This window comes from Idiotropiscis lumnitzeri, chromosome 17 (genome assembly GCF_059441095.1).
Source record: "Idiotropiscis lumnitzeri isolate Australia: NSW breed Sydney's pygmy pipehorse chromosome 17, RoL_Ilum_1.0, whole genome shotgun sequence".
NCBI classification, from domain to species: domain Eukaryota; kingdom Metazoa; phylum Chordata; class Actinopteri; order Syngnathiformes; family Syngnathidae; genus Idiotropiscis; species Idiotropiscis lumnitzeri.
This window is the reverse complement of record NC_142407.1, coordinates 11,258,369-11,277,015: the sequence shown is the minus strand read 5'-3', so window position 1 is coordinate 11,277,015 and position 18,647 is coordinate 11,258,369. Positions and strand designations below refer to the sequence as shown.

The 18,647-nt window shown below is 46.3% G+C and overlaps 1 protein-coding gene across 2 annotated transcripts; it reads right to left on the bottom strand.

Moving 5' to 3' along the window:
- Positions 1-149: 149 nt before the first annotated feature.
- Positions 150-17,714, bottom strand: LOC148320226 (pecanex-like protein 3). 2 transcript variants are annotated; one of them, XM_088279635.1, is made up of 36 exons: positions 17,266-17,714; positions 15,330-15,821; positions 14,842-15,050; positions 14,652-14,757; positions 14,539-14,578; positions 14,338-14,433; positions 12,478-14,187; positions 11,973-12,096; positions 11,717-11,886; positions 11,439-11,496; positions 11,111-11,252; positions 10,874-11,031; positions 10,616-10,769; positions 10,475-10,507; positions 10,228-10,399; positions 10,028-10,138; positions 9,821-9,912; positions 9,618-9,727; positions 9,297-9,402; positions 9,120-9,212; positions 8,872-9,022; positions 8,277-8,421; positions 7,686-7,863; positions 7,493-7,601; positions 7,272-7,401; positions 7,047-7,105; positions 6,723-6,938; positions 5,874-6,127; positions 4,904-5,134; positions 4,711-4,814; positions 4,469-4,616; positions 4,135-4,365; positions 3,605-3,879; positions 3,363-3,529; positions 2,361-2,767; positions 150-2,105 (listed from the first exon to the last, which is right to left on the bottom strand). In XM_088279635.1, exons 2-36 carry the CDS (start codon positions 15,480-15,482, stop codon positions 1,953-1,955), a joined length of 6,795 nt encoding a protein of 2,264 aa, XP_088135761.1. In that variant the 5' UTR covers positions 15,483-15,821; positions 17,266-17,714; the 3' UTR covers positions 150-1,952. The 2 variants fall into 2 exon arrangements, with proteins under 2 accessions (XP_088135761.1, XP_088135762.1); XM_088279636.1 differs by having other exon boundaries at positions 17,317-17,714.
- Between the last annotated feature and the right edge of the window lie 933 nt (positions 17,715-18,647).

Below are 18,647 nucleotides of genomic sequence, written 5' to 3'. Positions count from 1 at the left end.
TTTTCTTCTTTTAATAGACAATATAGGCCCAAAAGTCCAAGTAAACCTGAGAAGAAATTGAGGGCCACCTACATGCCAGCTATAAATCAGAGTTAGGGAAGTTGGTTGACTGAAGAGAAGGGAAAAAATACAAGAAAGAACACTCAAGGTGCAAACAGACACAAAACCTTTAATTTAAATAGAAAGAAAAAAATCACTTTAAAAAACTGTACAGAACATTTAACATTGACTTAAATAAAGACTCCCCTTTGAGAAAACTAAAACAAAAGCAGATGGTGAGGAAAAAAAAGAGCAAACGCAGAACCAAATCTTCCAAAATTGCACATTTCAAATGTGAAGCTTTTCGCCCTTGTTCATTTTAAATGGACTTAGTGTCTTAAACAGAAAATAACCCAGAATTTCCAATCATAATAAAATAGGTTTATATTTTTAAATATATATTTATATATGAAACATGCTGTACATAGTTGCAGTGATAAAGAAATCCCTTTTTATTTCATTTCAACTGACACCCAGCTCTGACCGCCGTTTTGTGCTTTGCTTTCTCTGAGCAAAGAAAGAAAAAAAAAAGTACACGTTTCTACTGGCTGCTGCTCTTTCACAAAATGAAAACATGTTGAGAGGGCTACTTGGATTTTAGCAGGATAATGAAGGTCCCCCAACATTCCAGCTACTTTGGATTTTATAATAGGAAAATGTTGCCTGCCAACATTTTATTTCCCTGGAATTTTAGCTGCCTGCCAAAGTTCCAAGAATTCTGAATTTTGATAATTTCCGAGGGTTACATTTTGTAGTCTACTGCACTATCTGATCACTGTGGTTGAAGAGTGCAAGAGGAGGAAGGAACCCAACTTAAAGTGACTTCTCCGTGTACTTCCAGTTACATACACACGCGCAGGAGCTCCCGTTGAGATGACACAATTGTGAGAACTGGTGTGAAAGGGAAATAGTCGGGGCAAAAAAAATCAAAACGCAAGCTGCCAATTCAACATCAGCACATGATACAAACGACTCCCAATATGTAAGACCGTATTCCTCCAATAAATAAGCATCCTTTGTTTTCAGTTTTTATCCTTTTGCTCCAACTAAAACGCTGGATTCAAGCAGTAGTAGGAGTGACTTTGTTTACTAGTTAGTAATAGCGGGAGATGCAGAAGCAGTAGTCGAGTAGGAGTGACAAGGAAGCAGACCCTCTTGCCCCACCATCCTCTTTGTTGGATGCGCTGCGTGCGTGCGGGTGTCTCAGATTGACCGGCGCGGCGCCAACGCTGAGCGCCTCGCCACAATCTTCAAGTAAAGAAAAAGAAGAAAAATTCCTCCAAATAGAAAAAAAAAAAAGTTTGCGATCAACACAATTTCTCAGATTGGACTTGGAGGCTGTAAACAAGCGGTCCGAGCACCACGGCCGGCTGGGGGCGGAGTCGTTCCTTTCCACCATTAAAAGGGTCGCGTGATGAATTTTTAGTTGGGTTGTGAGTTTGTTGTATTCCTCTGGACTGAACGCAGATAGGGAAAGAACTTCTGAGCCGGGAGAAGAACTGAACAAGGCTTCTTGTGGTATCCACGCAGTCATAGCTGATCCTCCACGTTCCAGTTCATAAACATAAACAATCGTCGAGCAAAGGAAAGCAAAAGATCCCTTATAATTGCACTGGCCTTCCTGGCCTGTTAGCACACATACACTCACTTACACACACAAATACACACCCACATTCACACAGCGCCTCCGACCCAAATAAGATTCTCATGAAGATGACTTTGGGAGTAACATCATAAGTCGACGTCCAACATGCTGCGAGATCACAAAGGAGGGAGTGTAGATTTCTTTGTGATACAAATCCCTGTATTGTCGAACTATACGGAATAAAACTTGATGGAATGAGTCCTGAAGACCTGATGGGGGGTGTCCAGTGTGCTGTAACCCAGGAGGCGGTGTGTGTGTGTGTGTTTCATCAGCGCAGGTGCTCGAGTAAAGGCAACTCTGTGGATTCGTCAGGCGGTGCGGGGGTGTCCCCTGCCTGCTGCAGGCAGGATTCTACCGCCCGCGTCGCTCCCAGCGGATCTTGCGTGGGACTGGCCTCCTGTGGGGGGCCAGGCGGCGGTGGCTGTGGAAAGGGGGGGCGGTCAGAAACTAAACAGTGCTCAGGCATACAGGCAGAAGTATTTAACCAGTGGTCAATTGGCTATGGTTGGATAGAATTATTGTATCCAAATTTCCTTTTCAAAGAAATAGCAGCAAAATGGATTGCATGAGTACAAAACAAGTTTCAGGGTACTTCGTGAACAGAAAAAGAAAGATTGAAAGAAACCGAGTCGTAGCTATCACTACCACTCCCTGTTAGTCTTCGAGTGTTCCTCACCTGCGTGCGTATGGCATGGACGCTTCCTCCGTCGCCCTCCGCAGCCGCCGGACCGTTAAAGCCCTTTCTGCCGGAAAAACTCCACTTCCCGAAATGGCTCTCGAAGTGGAGCACGTTGCCCTGGGTGAGGCCAGCCCGCTGGCCCGTCCTGTGGCCCGAGTTGTCCAGGAAGCTGGCGGGGCAGATGCGCTCGGGCACCAGCAGAGGGGTCGGCACCACGGAGCCGCTGAAGGAGAGCTGCGAGTTGGACAGCTGCTGACCCAGCAGGCCCTGGATGGAGGACGTGCGCTGGAGGGATGAGAGCAGTCCCGCTTCCATCCTGCCCTCTGATTGGCTGAGCAGAGCCAGTGGGAGTGGTTGGGGGTGGTGAGGCCAGTTCTGGGTTGGGCCGACTGGATTGTCCGTACCTGATGGGCAAAAGGAACAAAACAGTTATACCTTGCGACTACTGAGTTGAGCTTTCCCCCCCCATTATGCAATAATATCCATGGTGTAACACTTCATAAATAGTAACCGTATCAAAACAGAAAAAAAAAAGTAACCAGAACAACTGTATGACCAAAAGTATGACCACCAAATATTTAGAGTCCTGCAACATTTGTTGAATAAATTTAGCGTTTTTTTTTCTTCTTCCCTTTTTTTTGGTATGTTTTATTAATTCATTTGTGAATTGATTTCTTGTAAATACATTCAAACATGCTAGTAAAATACACTATTTTACATCTAAATTTAAAAATGTCCATTAAATAATTGGTTAAATAATTAATTAAATTCATTAATTTAATTAATACTTTTTTAATTTAAAACCTAATCAGTGAAAGATCAAATCAAATCCGACACATCGTGCGTCTTTTATTTCACAAAAGTGAAATTGTTCTTACAATGACACCACATTATTATTTAGATAATTCTACAATGTGAGTTCCATGAAAAACAAATCGCAAGCAAAAAAAAAAAAAGACCAGCTCTAAAGAAAAAAAAAAATAGCGTCGAGCATTTTACCCAATGAGGGCTGCATGGTGATGTGTGGCTGGGGAAGGCCGGAGGCTGGCGTGCTCTGGGTGGTGTGGATAGCAACGTTGGTCGTGATGGAGGTGGAACCGCCGCCGCAGTCTGAGTCCTCGATGTTTCCGCCGCTGTTGCAACCAGCGCCGCATCCTTTCTGCATCCTGTAGAGAAACCAAATCGTCACACTCACAGCCATGACCACAACAACTCGTAAGTTCCCTAACAGCATACTGTACCTGTCCCAGCTATTGATCAGCCAGTTGTAGATGTTGTGGGGGCTGACAGGCCCCCCCCACACGGAGCGCAACTGACCGTGTCCACCCGCATAGGACGTGGTGAGCGGGGAGACGTAAATGGGGTAACCAATAGGCTGGTCGCACGATGAGTTGATCATATTCCTCAAGGCTTGCTTGGCGTTCTGAATGCTGCCGCGCTCGGGGTTGCGGTTGCGCAGGAAGACCAGTTCCTGCTGTTGCCCCGCCCACAGCCCACGCACGCACTCTCTGTTTACCTGCAAGGCGAGCACCAAGCTGGTCAGTTGTGTTAGGTGGAAATCAAACGGGAGAACAAAATCCAATCCGAATCAGTACTCTCAAATTGTAAAGTATAAGAACATATACTTGAGTTAGGATTTGATTACTGTTTAATCTGCAAAATTCTGGCAAGGCCTAATAGCGGCTTGACATAATTGGCGGGGTCGTTTAAAAAAAAAAAAAAAATATATAAAGACAAATCGACTAAACATCCAAAATGGACGCTATACAACCTTGATGACCCGGAAGCTGAGGAACCTCTTGTTCAGCATGATGATTTTGTACTCATCGCTGCCATCGTCCATGATATGCCGCAGCGCCAGAAGCGAAGGCATGTTTGCGAGGATGGCGCTGCGCCAAACGGGGTCGCCTTCGTGCGATATCAACATTTTCTCCTCATTGGTGGTGATGGCGTCATACAGCACTGTGGGGTCCTCATACTCATCCGGGGATGTGAAGTGATCCTTGGGGAGAGCGCGGCAGGAGTCAGAACATGAACTTCAAGTTAAGTTTCTTTTTTCTCTTGTGAAGAGGTTTCCTGCTTCCTGCTGGTCAGAAGAGCGTTACCTGATGCAACTTGAGGGACATCCGCACTCCGGGCGCCACAACTCGATTCAAAAGGTCCATATCTGCAAAAACCCACTCGTCTCGGGGAGACGTGATGCGAAAGTCTCCCTTGAAGAGTGCGTGAAGGCCGTAGAGGAATGGCTCCAAGCTGTCAAAACCACAGCGAGGTATAGACCATAACTCTTGCACTACACAAGCAAAAAAAAAAAAAAGTGTAGTAGAGTCCGAAGCAATGTTCTCACCTTGCGGACATGCTGTGGGAGGCAGTGCCAAGTGCTCTTCTTCCCAGGATACACAAGCCAAAACACAGACTAACCAGAGGAGAATCTCTATCACTTGTAACAGGCTGCAACAAAAAAACAAGTTGAAGTTAAAACAACTCTGATAGGATCCCAACTTGAAGTTGAAATCACCTCTTATTCCTAATAGACAAACCGTTTGACGCCTGCTGTTGCAATACTGAATCCAGTCCAGATAAATCATGCAGAAGGAGGAGGTTGTGATCCCGGAGGCCCTGTGGTCGTAGTCCTCGTCGATGTTCAGGTTGAAAGTGGGGTCGCTGTCGACGTAATTGGGTCCGAGGCAAGGTCGCAGGGCCTCCTGGATGGCCTCGTTCGCCAACCATTCCTCCAACTTGGGCGATCGGCTCACGTAATAAATGATGCTCTGGGGCAGAAAGCAAACATGGCACTTTAATAGAAAAAAAAAATGTGGTACAATAAAATGTGCCTTTAAGTAAACGTGACTGACCTAAATAAGGAAAAGGCTTTTTTTTTTTCTTAATTTGAAGCTATGTTGTCAGTTGTGGAATCTGCTTGATCAAACATTTATGGACAAAGTTATTTCACCTGGTGTCTTGAAATCAATGGAGACATAATGAGGTTTTTCTACCAACAGAGGGTGCAATTAATTCCGTCCTGACTACTTTGCAGCCTTTGCTGGTCGACTGTAGAAATCAAAACGGGAATTAAAACCAGCAAAGTTTGGTGTTGGACTACTTTGACAATAAATAGCAACCTTTCTTGGTAATATTCCAAAGCAGTGTCTACGTTCCAAAGGCTGATGCCACAAGTCTAGGGAGGGGATTTGAGTTGTACTGACTATCCAAGTGTCGATTTCGCAATTTGATATATTATAACTCAACAACAATTTGCAGATCGTAGTTATGTTATTGTCAACAGTTGGCTTGCTTGTGCATTTGAATGTGAAACATAACAGTGATCCTCTACTGCTGCTGTCCTTATGTAATGTCCTTCCGCTATTTCACGTTTTAAAAAAAAAAGTGATACCTACTTCTCATTTTGTAATAATTTTCACCAATGTTTGTATTGATTTGCTTTCGTACCAAACCGGTTAAATTGTAAAGCGTCTCCATGGCCACCCTGTATTTTTCCGGACAGCTCACCTTGACATAGTACGTGATGAGAATCTTGCGGAGGTCAAACACTTGCAGCATGGAGGCGGCGTTGTTGTCACTGATGCTGTAACCTTCCAGCACGTACTTGGTGGCCGCCACCTCCCAGGCGAGCCAGCGCTGGCCGAAGGCGGCGTTGAACGACAGCATGTGAGGCAGGTGACCGGGCTCGCAGCAGCAGCAGCCCTCGTCCTCCTCCACGCCTTCCGTGATGGCCTCCACTTCCCTCTGCTGACAGTAGGTGCCTGCAGGGAGAGGATGAACGGGATGAAAAATGCATCACGCAACACAAGACTGGAGCGGAATCAAAATGATGCCTTTAGATGATCATTCTCAGTTTTGTCAGGTTTCAATTGAATAAAATGTTGTGGTTGTTAACTTGCAGCGGTGTAGAAGTTACAACTTCACAGCCAAGTACACAAAAACAATACAATGCATTTTGTGGGAGGGGCAAACCTATATTTACTTTCTTTGTAGGACATTATGTCAGGGCTAGTGAATTATCGTTAAAGACTAGTGGAGGAATGAAAGGCAAGAATACATTGAGGGTAACGTCTCCTGAATTCCTAATAAATCTGGATATTTAATCAGGTTTTTAAAATCAAAACATGTGCAATGTGAGAACTCAGGATGACCTTGTCAGTTGTATATTCATAATGTGTCTGCTTTTCAGTAAATAGCTTCTGTTGGATGAAAACACTTCAGATATTCTGCCGAGCTATGTGAGTGCCTTAGGCCAATTTATTCCTTTAGTCCTCAGGCTGATAGCAAAAAAAAATATCTATATTTTCTCTCGTGTTCTTATTAATTAGACCGTTGTGAATTTGAATTGCTGCTTACCTCTGAACTCCAAACCCCTCAGTTGGAAGGTGACCAGCCCGTTGCCGATCTCGATTATGTGCACCAATGCGTTGAGGTAGTCAGAGGCGAGAATGAAGCAATCGCCGGTGTTGTAGTTGCCCCAGCGGCCGAGCAGCAGATCTCCACAAAGGCTGTGCTGCAGCGAACGTGTCAGGTGCTCGTAGAAAATGGAGTTCAGGTTGTTGTCGTCGGCACCTGGCACGAAAAGGCGACGGCGGCAAAGAAACAGTTACACATCACCTCAACCGTGATTTAAAAAAAAAAGTGAAGCGGTGACATGATGAATGGTGTTAGAGGGCATACCAGGATTGCGGTCCAGTTGAGTGGCAAGTCTGGTGTTGGAGTGGTCAACTCGCTTGGTGCTAACAACAAGAATAGAATTTTCACTGATTATGTCAAACTCTGGGTGTGCAAATGTTTTTGATCAAGAGCCACATTTTATGTTTAAAACGGCCGGATTAACAATTAGTGCGGGGAGCAAGTGACTTCGTTTCCACATTTGAGTGAAATAACGATGTAACGACATACTTGTAGTCTCGCTCCCAGAACTTCACAGGTCTGGTGTAGGAGGTGACAAACACAGCGCTGCCCAGGACCGGATTGAGAGGAGTAGAAAAGACGGCTGAAAAGATGGCTTGCACAAAGAGCACAGCAGAATCTGCAGAGAAATAAGTTAAGGGCATCCTGCGAGGGAATGGAGCAATCACTGAATGACAACTGTCATTGCATGGAATTGGGTTAAAGGATACGTGGCACGGCGAAGGGCTGAGCGAAGGCGTGGAATGCCGAGCCCCATGTGATCTGCCAGGGAGCGATGTAAGTCAACACGAAGCGTAACTTATACAACAGGTCCCACATCTGAGAAATCAAAGCAAAATGCAAAATTTCATTATACTTGAGGCAGGAAAAAACCGTGAAATGACTGACGCCGTGCAAACTGACCTTGCTGAAAAGGATGGACATGAAGTAGTAGTCGATCAGGAAGGTCTCCGAGAAGTGCGGGTAGTCGAAGTGGAAGAAGAGCGTGGTGAAGCACAGCGTGACGTACTGCTGCGACGGGGCGCAGAAGGACGAACGCAGCAGCTTCATGCCAGCTATTGAGATGAAGAGTGCTCGGCTACTGGAAGACAGGCCAAGAGGCCCTGATGAGGCATCGTGCATAAAAAATTCCCCCGAAACATTTCCCTCAACTTTTATTGCGCAAAGGTGTTTATTCTAAATTCCAAAAATCTCACAGCACACCAACAAACAAAATAAAACAAAAGAATAATTAGGAATTGCACATTCTTCCGTCTAATGAAGAATATCCAATAGTTTTGCCAGTCAACACATCACTGGCATAGAAAATGAATTAAGATCAAGTTTTCGCAGTGATAAGCACATCAGTCTGGGCCGACCTGAAAAAAAAAAAAATATATATACGGACGTGCCAACCGATGATTCTCTTAATACGTTGCAGAGCAATTCAATGTCTCCGGCATCCATGACTTACGACCGATTGCGCTTGCACGCGCGTGTGTTGTCGTGACTTACTAGATGTCCAGCTCTTTATGGATCTGGCCAACGGCGCGTGCTTCCGTCGTGAGCGAGTTGAGCACGACCGCCGGGTAGATGAAGTACTTCTCCACGCACTGAAGCCACGCATACAGCTTCTCGAACCACATCAACTGAGCAGCATCTGGCAACAAAGAAAAATATCTTGAAAAATAAAAGCGAGAAGGTCTGACATCCAGAAAGATTATTTTTCTTGGATATTATGAGTGATTAAAAAAAGGTATGACGGCACAATGGAGTGAGATTTCAAACTGCGCACACTGACTGTGTAAGGTTATTTTAAACTAAAAAAAAAGAAATCCAAGATCCAACCATGCAAGCTCTACTGTAACTTCCCAAAATGTGAAGCGAGTTCAAGAGTAAGAAGAAAAATAACTGAATTTAATACTGGCGCACTGAGAAAATCCCCGGGACCTGATGGAGGTTAAATGTATTTCTCAACAGCACTTCAACTTGAGACCTTGCTGGTTTTCATTTAATCCTCAGTGATGCCTCCGGAGGGAGAAGCTGATAATGGCACTTATATTTTACAGTGACTTGAGCTCGAGCGGATAAAGAGCAATGAGACACTCACCTCGGACTTCGAACTGACTGTACTCTTTGGATCGGAGCACGGGGTGAGCCAGGCAGAACCACGGAAGCTGTTTGCGCAGCTGAGGCAAGAGATAGTGAGTAATAAAGCCGACAACTCCCGCCAGGATATACAAGACAAAGCTGAGCGCAGGCTGTGGGGCAAGAGCACAGAGGAAAACGTGAGCAATAATTGACATTAAATGGTGTGAAGAAAAGTGGCCAAATAAGAAGTCCGAGACTTGTACGAACCTGTAGTGCAATGAAAACTGTGCTGGCACTGATGGCGAAAGTGATCACAGCCATGAGGGGACACATGACAAGGTCCGAATGAAGAATTTCTTTCTACGGTTGAGAAGGCAAAAAGGCTTTAAAGTGAAGGACATTCTGAAATCAGCGGCGGGAAGGTTAGGAAGCCTTGATTTGTACCACAGAGTTGCGGAGCTTCTCTGGGAGAGGATCCTTGATCTCCACAGGGGGTTCTTCTGGTGTGCGATTCTCCAGCTCGGGGAATAATTTGGATCGGACCAATGACCTGATGTAAACAGAGCCAGAGGGGGTTGCGCGGGACGAATGAGGCAACTTCGAATTTCGGAATGGACAAGGGGGAGATGGCTTTACGAACTTTGGCGAGTGTGTGGAATTTAATGTGGGATCTAATGTGGAGAAAAAACTCAGTGGATCTGTCTACTGCTGTAACATCAAACAGAAAAAGTTGTTTGGAATGACTCGGTGAAGCAATCTACTGACCACAGGATGGTGGGATCGCTGCTTTGGCGACTCAGGTGGTAGGACAAGGCGAGCAGGAGTCCGCAAAATACAGAGAACAGCACTGGCACATGGGCGACCCCCCACGGTGCCTTTGAGTGGTAGGAAAGCACAGAATGGACCACTGGAGCATCCTTTTTCAACTTTCAGACATGGTATTGAACAAGCATTCATGTTGTGCTCACATTTATGGCGCCGAGGCAAAATCCATACAGCAGGGCGGCCACCAGCACACTACGTATGAGGCTGAACAGAGACGAGAGGGGGCTGGTGGTGGCTGAGGAGAAAAGAGGAATGGATCAATAAAGCGCACAAACATGCAGGTCAAGCGACTGTCTTTTACTGATAAGGGAAAATAATACATAGTGAATTGTAAAGGGCTAAGATCTTACCCGTGCCACCAAAAATGTGCATGTCAATTTGCTCCAACAGACACATGACAAAAGTATTGACCTGAGGTAGCAAGCCAAACAGGAAGATGACCGGGAAACACAAGGCGAACACTGAGAGGGGAAAAAATAGGCATTGCATTTCTTTTTCGGCATATTTATCAGCTCAATTTGTAGAACGTAAATCAAGTGCGAAGATTTACCCAGCAGCATGTCTCGGACACAAAGCAGGAAGTGTGCGGAAAAGAACGTGACGCCGTAGAGGGAGAACGGTTGCAGGCTTTCGGAACGGCCGGACAAATCAAAAATCCAGATCATCACGCAGCACAAGCAGAAGTAAACAGGCCGACTGTACACGATGATCCAGTTATGACCCTGTTCACAACAGAAACGGACAGAAAACATCACAACGCAAAGTTCTGAAAGCAGGAGGACAAACACAATACTCACATGCATGGGAGAGGCCGCGTCCGGTTGTACACTCTGAAACACAAAAAGTTTGTTTAGAAGCTTCCTAAATGCCGCATGGACTAGACGTGAAGAAAACAAATGAGACATGAACAGCAACTAAGATACGGTCGACTTGTATACCTTCAGTAAGGAGTATTGGCAACTTGCAATGACCAGACAGAACTGGAAGACCCAGATGTCCCTGAAAAAGCCCTGGAGCAACAATTGGAACCCCAGGAAGGCCACCAGACTGGCCAGCACCACAGCAAACACGTTTTCTCCAACACGTCGGTTCCTGATAAAGGCACGTTTCATTTTCACCCAGCCACTTATTCTCTTTTAACACATTTAGTAATCTGATCAAATTGAAACTATTGCATCACATCTGGAAAGCCTTACCTGTCCAACAAGGCCAGAAGCGCTAATCGATCATAGCGGACCCGGAGCCACTTCCCGGGCAGGACCCAAAAGCGATAGTATTGTTTGGGTTTTGCCTTCTCTTCGATCATCAGCGTGTTCTCCTGGGACTCCTGCAGAGACTCGTGATCCAGGTCGAACTGGAAACAAGTTGAGAAGCAGACATTGAATTTTAGAAGATGCTGACAAGAAGAAAAACCAAAAAACAAAATAACTCACCTCGGGCATTTCCAAAGGAACCCTGCGCACCTGCATGCCCTGTAGGACGACCGGTCTGGGCTGCAGCATGGACAGGACTGGAGCTCCTTCTTGGACCTCGGTGGAGGTGAAGCTTGAGGACTGGGACTGCCTCTCCCTTTCTCTGCAAGCAAGACATTAAATTATATTATTTGTCATTTGTCATCAAATAAACGGGTACCCGAGGCAGAAAAACAATTCAGATTATTATTTTTTTTTAATTGAGGCACACAAATTACTCCATGAAATGTTTCACCCCTAAATTAAAGCTCAAATAATGAGCTAATGAATAGTAAGCGTTGTAACTCACTGAACTGGGTCCTCATAACCTCCTCCAGCGGGCCCAAACGTGTAGGACCTCTTCACTCCTGACACACGATGGACAGAAAAAGAGAGAGAGAAAAAAAAAAAAGGAAATCAATTTCCAGCTGTTTCCCTGCTTTGATTCTCAAAAGGCGCCTCTCTTCCAATTTAACTGACAGACATGAAAGTTGCATTGATCTTCTCATTAATCTCCAGACACGAAAAGAGCAAAGCGGCTTTTTTCCCGAAAACGTCACGCTCATTCCTTGAAAGCCACAAACTCACCGCTCTCATCAAAAAAGTAGTGCACGGCCCCCTCTGATGTGTCGTCGAAGGTGGAGGCCTCGTGGATGCCGCTGCGGGGGAGAAGAAGTGATGAGGCAAACTGTAAGGCAGAGGGAAGGTTGCGGGTCCGCGAGTTGGAGGAGGTCCGAGCCCTTTGGAGGTCCTGGAGACTACCGGTTCAAAGACAGACATAACAGCTTTCAATTTGAAGGTTTTACAAAGCAAAAATAAATCAGCATCCTCGCTTGGGACTGACCTAGGAGGGGATCCCATGGTGGAGGGTGGAGGTGTCGGGTTGGTCCCTGCATTGTGTCTCCTGCGGATGGCTTGAGTCCTCTTCACGCTGCTGACTGAGTCGTGTTTGCCGCCGTCTTCTGGAGCTGCAAAGAGGCCATGACGTGATTTCATTCCAAACAGGTATCAAAAGAACTCAAACTGCAGTTGTATGGAACCAAACTAGTGGTGTAGACGCAGCGTGGCTTGTTGACTGGGAAATGGTAAAGCATGATGTGAAAAAAAAATTATGGCAAGAAAGGTGACTCTGTTTAAAAAAAAAAAATAAACAAAATAAAGAAACACTTTTCATGGCGAATTAGACTGTTACTCAATGATGTCACACTACTTATGCAGCGGATGAACGCTTGTGCCAAACCACAAAATAGCGAGCTGACCAGAACAGCTCAGAGCATACAAACATGTCTGAGACATTTTGAAACTATAGTTGGCTATCCCGAAAACAGGCGCCACAAAGATCAGCTCACCTCCGCCTACCGCCCCCTCTTCGGTCAACTCTCCTGCTCGCCAGCCCATCTGGTTGCCAGTCCAAGAGCCTCCGAGTGAATCCAGCCGATGAGGATGAGATACCGGGAAACAATCGATGTGGATGGTGCGGGCTTCCAAGTCGGACTTGGAGATGGTGAGGGTGCGAGGAGCAGGGGTGGAAGTGGAGGGCATCGTATGCAGAGCTGCAGGCGGAGCCGCTGTGCTGCTCTGACTTGAACCCGCCCCATCCATACTGAGCACCCTGGCGTGCGTCTTAGCGCTGGCGGTGCTCGAAGAGCGCTGAGCTGCACGGGAATGTGGGGGGCCGGCAGGTTCGGCCAAATCCCCTTCCCGCGGAGCAGGAGGTTGAGCAGCCGGGGGGAGCTGTAATGCGGCGCCAGCATTGGCGAGTTCTGGAGAGTAGCAGGAGGTAGAGGAACTGGAGTCGTCTTCATCTGAGCTAAAGCGCCGCTGAGAGCCGAGACTGGATGCGGCGCTCATGTCGCTGCCGTCGTCCTCATCGCTGGAATCCTCAAAGAGACTTTCGCTGTAGGCTTTGGCACCGAGCTTGTTGCGCACCGGGATGTAATCTCTGTGTTGTCGATGATTGTGATGACGCCTGTAAGATCCGCAGTCGAAACTGCTACTTCCTGCCCCGGCTCGCCTTCGCGGAGCTTTCCGTCGGCCCGGCTTGTGTCCCACACTACTGCCGCTGGCCCGCAGCAGCTTCAAGTCTTTGGGCCGCACGACCTGCTGGGCAGCTTGATCGGATAGCAGGAACGGTGTTGAGGATATGGGCAAAGAGGGCTCGGAGCACACTGAACCCAGGGCCAGCCCTGAGGGCACTGAAGTGGCCTGCCGAGGAGGAGGTAGGGGGGGAACTGGGGCGGCTCGGTCCGAATCACAAATGTCTGAGTGGCCGCTACTTGAGGGGGAAGAGTTGCGGAAAGTGGGGGGTTGTGCAATCATATCAGAAGGTACAGATGGTAAATCGTCTCCTTCAACAAGTGTCCTGTCGAGCGCCTGGCTGGGCGAGATATCTTTGGAGGGGGAACGCAGTAACACGCTGTCCGACAGGTTATCCGTATCACTGCCATCCTGTTCTGCTGGGAGGCCCGCGTCCGTCGGGACCTTGGCGCCTGCCGTTGGCGCCGTAGTAGACGCCGGTCCATCCGTGACCTTCGGTTGGCTGAACGACGGACTTTCAAGCTGAGTGGAGTCCGTCTTTTCACTGCGGTAGCTGCTAACAGTGCTGAGCGTCTCGCGATCCGTGGCCGCCCCACCGCCGCTGAAACAGCTGTCCGTGGATCCGGCAGCTAATGCCACCCCACTACGACAGCCCGGGTACTCGGCCCCGGGCACAAACACCACCGGGTCGAGGCCCAACCCTAAGAGATTTTCACTCAGCTCTTCGCTCAAGCTACTCTTTATAAGGGGACTAAGAGGGGTGTCTCCAAGACTCCCAGACTCAGCAGACGGCCCGAGCGGAGAATAAGCCAACCCATCATCCTCTGGAATCTTTTGCGGCACCTCCACCTGCTGCGATGGCTCTTTCTCGCCTCCATCTTCTTGACTGGAAGGTGAAGGGGGCACGGACAGATATTGTCCTGGTTCTCCAAATCCAGCCGCCACTCCGGAGAGTCCGATGAGACCTGGGAAATTACCTCCCAGAGCAGCAGCAATGCAGGACTGGACCACGCTCGGAGCCCCTGCACAAGGACAGCGATGGAAACCAGATTAAAATGCAGATGGATTTATTAATGTACTATCACTCGGTCCTGAAGGGCAGCAGGGCTCCCGAGCAGCATAAAAGTGTGAGTGCTGTTTGATATAAGTTTAGACAACACGAGCAGACTTACTGATGGTGTCCTGAGAACTCTGCCGCAGCATTTCACGATGAGCAGAGGTAACGATCACATGATTGCTTCCCTGTTCTCGCATTAACTCGTTGATATCTGACGTAAACAAAGACAGGGTGGTTTAAATCTGCAGAATGTCACGTTATACATTAGTACTTAAGATATGGTTTTGTAGTACTGAAGAATAAAACATGTGCCAACCCTTTGTTCCCCCTGAATCCTCAAGTTGGGGCAAGAATTCCTGGATAATAAAAATAAGATGAACAATCGATCAAACTCTTTTGGGCCAAAGTAAACAAGTTGATGTTCCTCACCGACACCTGGTTAAGTCCAAACAGCGAGTGCTGAGAGCTGCAACGCACCGGAGGCGTCGAATTGACCTTCCGAAACACGGTCATCTCCACACCAGCATGAATATCCCTGAAGCAAATCGAAAGGATATCCAGTATATGGCCGGGATATTTCACTCAAATCATTTCGTTTTGCCAAAAACCACACACACACCTGGGGTGACTCCCATCATGGCCGCCTGAACCTTCGTCCCCTTCTTCTGTCCTTGGAACTTCCGCTGTGAGCGAGGCCTGTTTCTTCTCGATAATCTCCCCGAGGTCGAACATGGCGTGCAGCCGGTAGTTCACCACTTTGATGGTGGTGAAAAAAATGGCCACGGCAGCGGAGTACAAACCTGCTATCACCAAGCTGGCGGGGAAAGCCTGTGAAAAAGAACATGAAATGATTTGTACAAAACACACACACACTGCAAATGGCCCCCGTTTAGAGTCCAAATGATTCTTTCCGGAAAAATACATCCTATTAAGTCAAACAAAAAAAGCGGCAAGACCTTAGCAGATCCCAAGACTTTAACAAAGTGATCGCAGGATCAGCGACATAAAAGTTCTTCTGCTTTTTGAGAGGATTTTAACCCCCCGAATGAATTGCATTTGAAAAGCCAGTTTCAAACTGTTGTAACGTATAAACTGAAATGTGCTCACCATGTAGAGCAGAAAGGGAAAGGCCAGCAGGAATATCCACAGGTAGAGATGGAAGCAGTTGGAGAAGGTGCTCTGATGGGGGTCCACATACCACCCGCCGGTGAGCGAGGCCCACACGCCCTGTCGTAATATCTGAAGCGCCTGGGAGCCCATCTGACTGCCTTCAGGGGGAACCCACAGCTGAAAGAGCCGCTCCAACACGGCCGCTGAGAAAACTGTGGAATTGGAGCCACAGTGTTTTGTGTCTATGATGGCACTTCCATTGAGGATGGCAAACCAAGCGAGACTTTCTCATGGAGAATAACACTTCTGAGTCTTGGATGTGCGCACACTTCAGTTAAGGTCAGGAGTCTTTGCACATCCTGGCACCGCTGTGTGCTCCCTCCCCGCGCAGATGATGCCATGCGACTCGAGTCGAATCCTTGAAGGGTATTCAAGTGAGTGACGTTGTAGCACATTGGCAACCCAGCGAGTGTGTGAGAAAACACTCATCTGGAAGAGAGATCACAGCATTTGATGCGTTAAATAAACTTGGAAGCAAAACACGCGCAAACACGGTGTGTACATCAGATTTGAAAGGCTTTTGGGTGAAATTTCAGAATGAACCTGAAGTGTCACGGTGTCACCAGAATCCCCCCCCAAAAAGAATGCTGCAAACATGCAAATAGAAATAACATGTCAATGTATTTTCTGACATTAAAGCATACAGTCAGGTCCAAAGACATTTCTCAGCTTTTTAGTTCTGAACACCACCACGGTGGATCTGAAATGAAACCAACAAGATGTGTTTTAACTGCAGACTTTCCACAACAATTTTGAATGTATTTACAACACTTTCAAACATTGCTTCCACGTTTGAAGACACCAATATTAATGCAACAAATTGATGATCATAAATAAAACTACTTGTTAATACTTCATTGCATACATCACCCACCATACATGGGAGTTCATCCCCTGAGTTTTGATGCATTTGGCTGAATATGAGGAGGGCCAAAACATTTCAGAATTTATCCTGATGCTTTTGTCAGCAGCCATGTCATCAATAATTACCATGGAACCATTTCCACTGGCAGCCATATAAGACCACCTGGCCATTAAACAGCTGAGCAACCAATTATCCCTTTATATTTGTTCCTCAAAAAGTGGGAGGCACATATAATTCCCACACGTTAACCTGGCTTGGAAGTAAATCCCCCCAAATATATGTTGAAAGTCTGGAGTTAAAGCACGTGCTTTTCATTTCCTTTCGAATCCATTTTACTGGTGGTCAGAGCAAAGATGGTAATTTTGTTAGTGTCCCAATAATTATGAATCCGACTGTATTTATCTTTAAAAAAGTGTACAGTACAATGACCGTGCATCACCCTGAGAGGCGTTTCTTTTCCATGTAAATTGGTGGGTCAAAATATTCTAAAAAAATCACATTTGATTAGGATGCTTTGTACTTGTAAACCACTACAGTTATAATCCACAATGCAGTTCAACTAACACATCTCTGAAAACAATCAGAACGAATGATTTGAGTTGTTTAAAAGAAATCTCAGATCTAAGGGCCCCATTATAGTGTTCTCCCAACTAGATGACATTTTTCTAAGAGGCATTACCAAGCTAACAAACAATTTAGCCTAGCTCGTGACTATGATTTGATATGATCAGGACAATCTGGAACCGATCGAAGTACCAACACCTGCAATCACCGCGGCGTGTGTGCGGACACAATCGATAGTCACAGTACACACCAACACACACGTTGACAATCGGTGTTAAAAAAACGAGATGACTGAAGCTACAAACCAGCTAATGCTAGGCCTCCAGTAGCTGGAATCCAATCTGCTCGCTGTCACTCTCGTTAGCAGGGGAAATAAATAAGTAGTCGTCGGAACATGAGCAAAGACCTGAACAGTCACTGTTACAAACGTTAACATGAGCTCACTTTTCTCTTGACAGGATGAACACTTAAGATCGAAGTTGAAACGCTCCTCACATTTCAATCCAAGATCAGCGAAGTGTTAGCTTTAGCCGTCCAGCTTGCCTCATATCCGTCTTCCGCATCCACTCCTCGCAAAAAATCTCAGAGCTTTCCTTCCCCAGGATGCTAGCGAGCGATGTCCGGAAAAAAAAACAAAAGCTGTGAGATAAAGCCAGACTTTTCCCCTCACTGACGGTGGGCTAATTTCTTATTTCCCGAGGCTCTCTGGTCTTCTTTGACATTTTAGTGTGGCGGACAAAAACTCTTAAAGGGAGTGCCCATTCATGGTGAACGTCAAGTGGAACTTTGTCGAGAACATGGACTGTGTTTCAATGTTTCGGAAAAACAAGCTAAATGTAGCTGCTAAGATGCTAGCCAACAACTAGTTGGCTCACTCACTCACACGAGCGCGCGCGCGCACGCACGCTCAAATGAGTAATCGGCGAGCGATATTCCCATGACGCTGATTGGTCACATTGCATGACGTCACTGGGCGGGGCTCACGCCTCAAATTTAAAATGGGCCAGCATGGCGTTGATTGATCACTTTATTAGGTACAGATTAACAATCTTCAAACAGGGTTGTACAAAGTGTGGCTCACGGGTTCACTGTTTTTTTGTTTTTTTTTTTTACAAATGTTCAGGAGTATTTACAATAAGTCACATTTGTTGCATTCTTTTAATATCCCCAATCCCATAAAAATTTGTGATTATCGAATGAAATAATTTGCTTGATATATTGTGGATAGTAAAAAAATGAGCAATTTATGTTATAGATTTTTTATGCGATAATTTGCTGATTAAAGTCCCTGCAAAATGAAAATAATGTCTTATAAATTTGACACACCACAGAGAATAGTGTTGGCCTGTCTGCTGAATGTGCTAAAAACTTTCCTCACTGTACTTTTTACCTGTCACTCAAATATGTTCCAGTGGAAAACATATGTGCTCAATTGTCATGTGCTTGGCTGTTGTGTTTAGTTGACGTTCCCTGAAGTGTCTCTGTTATGTGGACCCACTCACGAAACAAAACATATTGGAAGACGCTGGTCCACAGTCCACAGGATAGAGAGCAAGCACTCTAGTGCACTCGAGCACTCTCGTTAGGCCGTGGACCAGCGTTCCCACTGTATTTATGTGTTGCTTTTATGAGTAATAGAATTGCATGATGACGTGAATGTGAATTATTTTCTGTATTGCAACATGTGCCTTAATTGACCAGCGGCCAGGGTTCAGCCTTGCCTTTCTCCAGGCGTCAGCGAGTATGGGCTCCAACCAGCTACTTGAGTCTTCAAAACCGGCCTCCTTGATATACAGCCTTGAGTTTGGGAAAGAGGAAAATAAAAT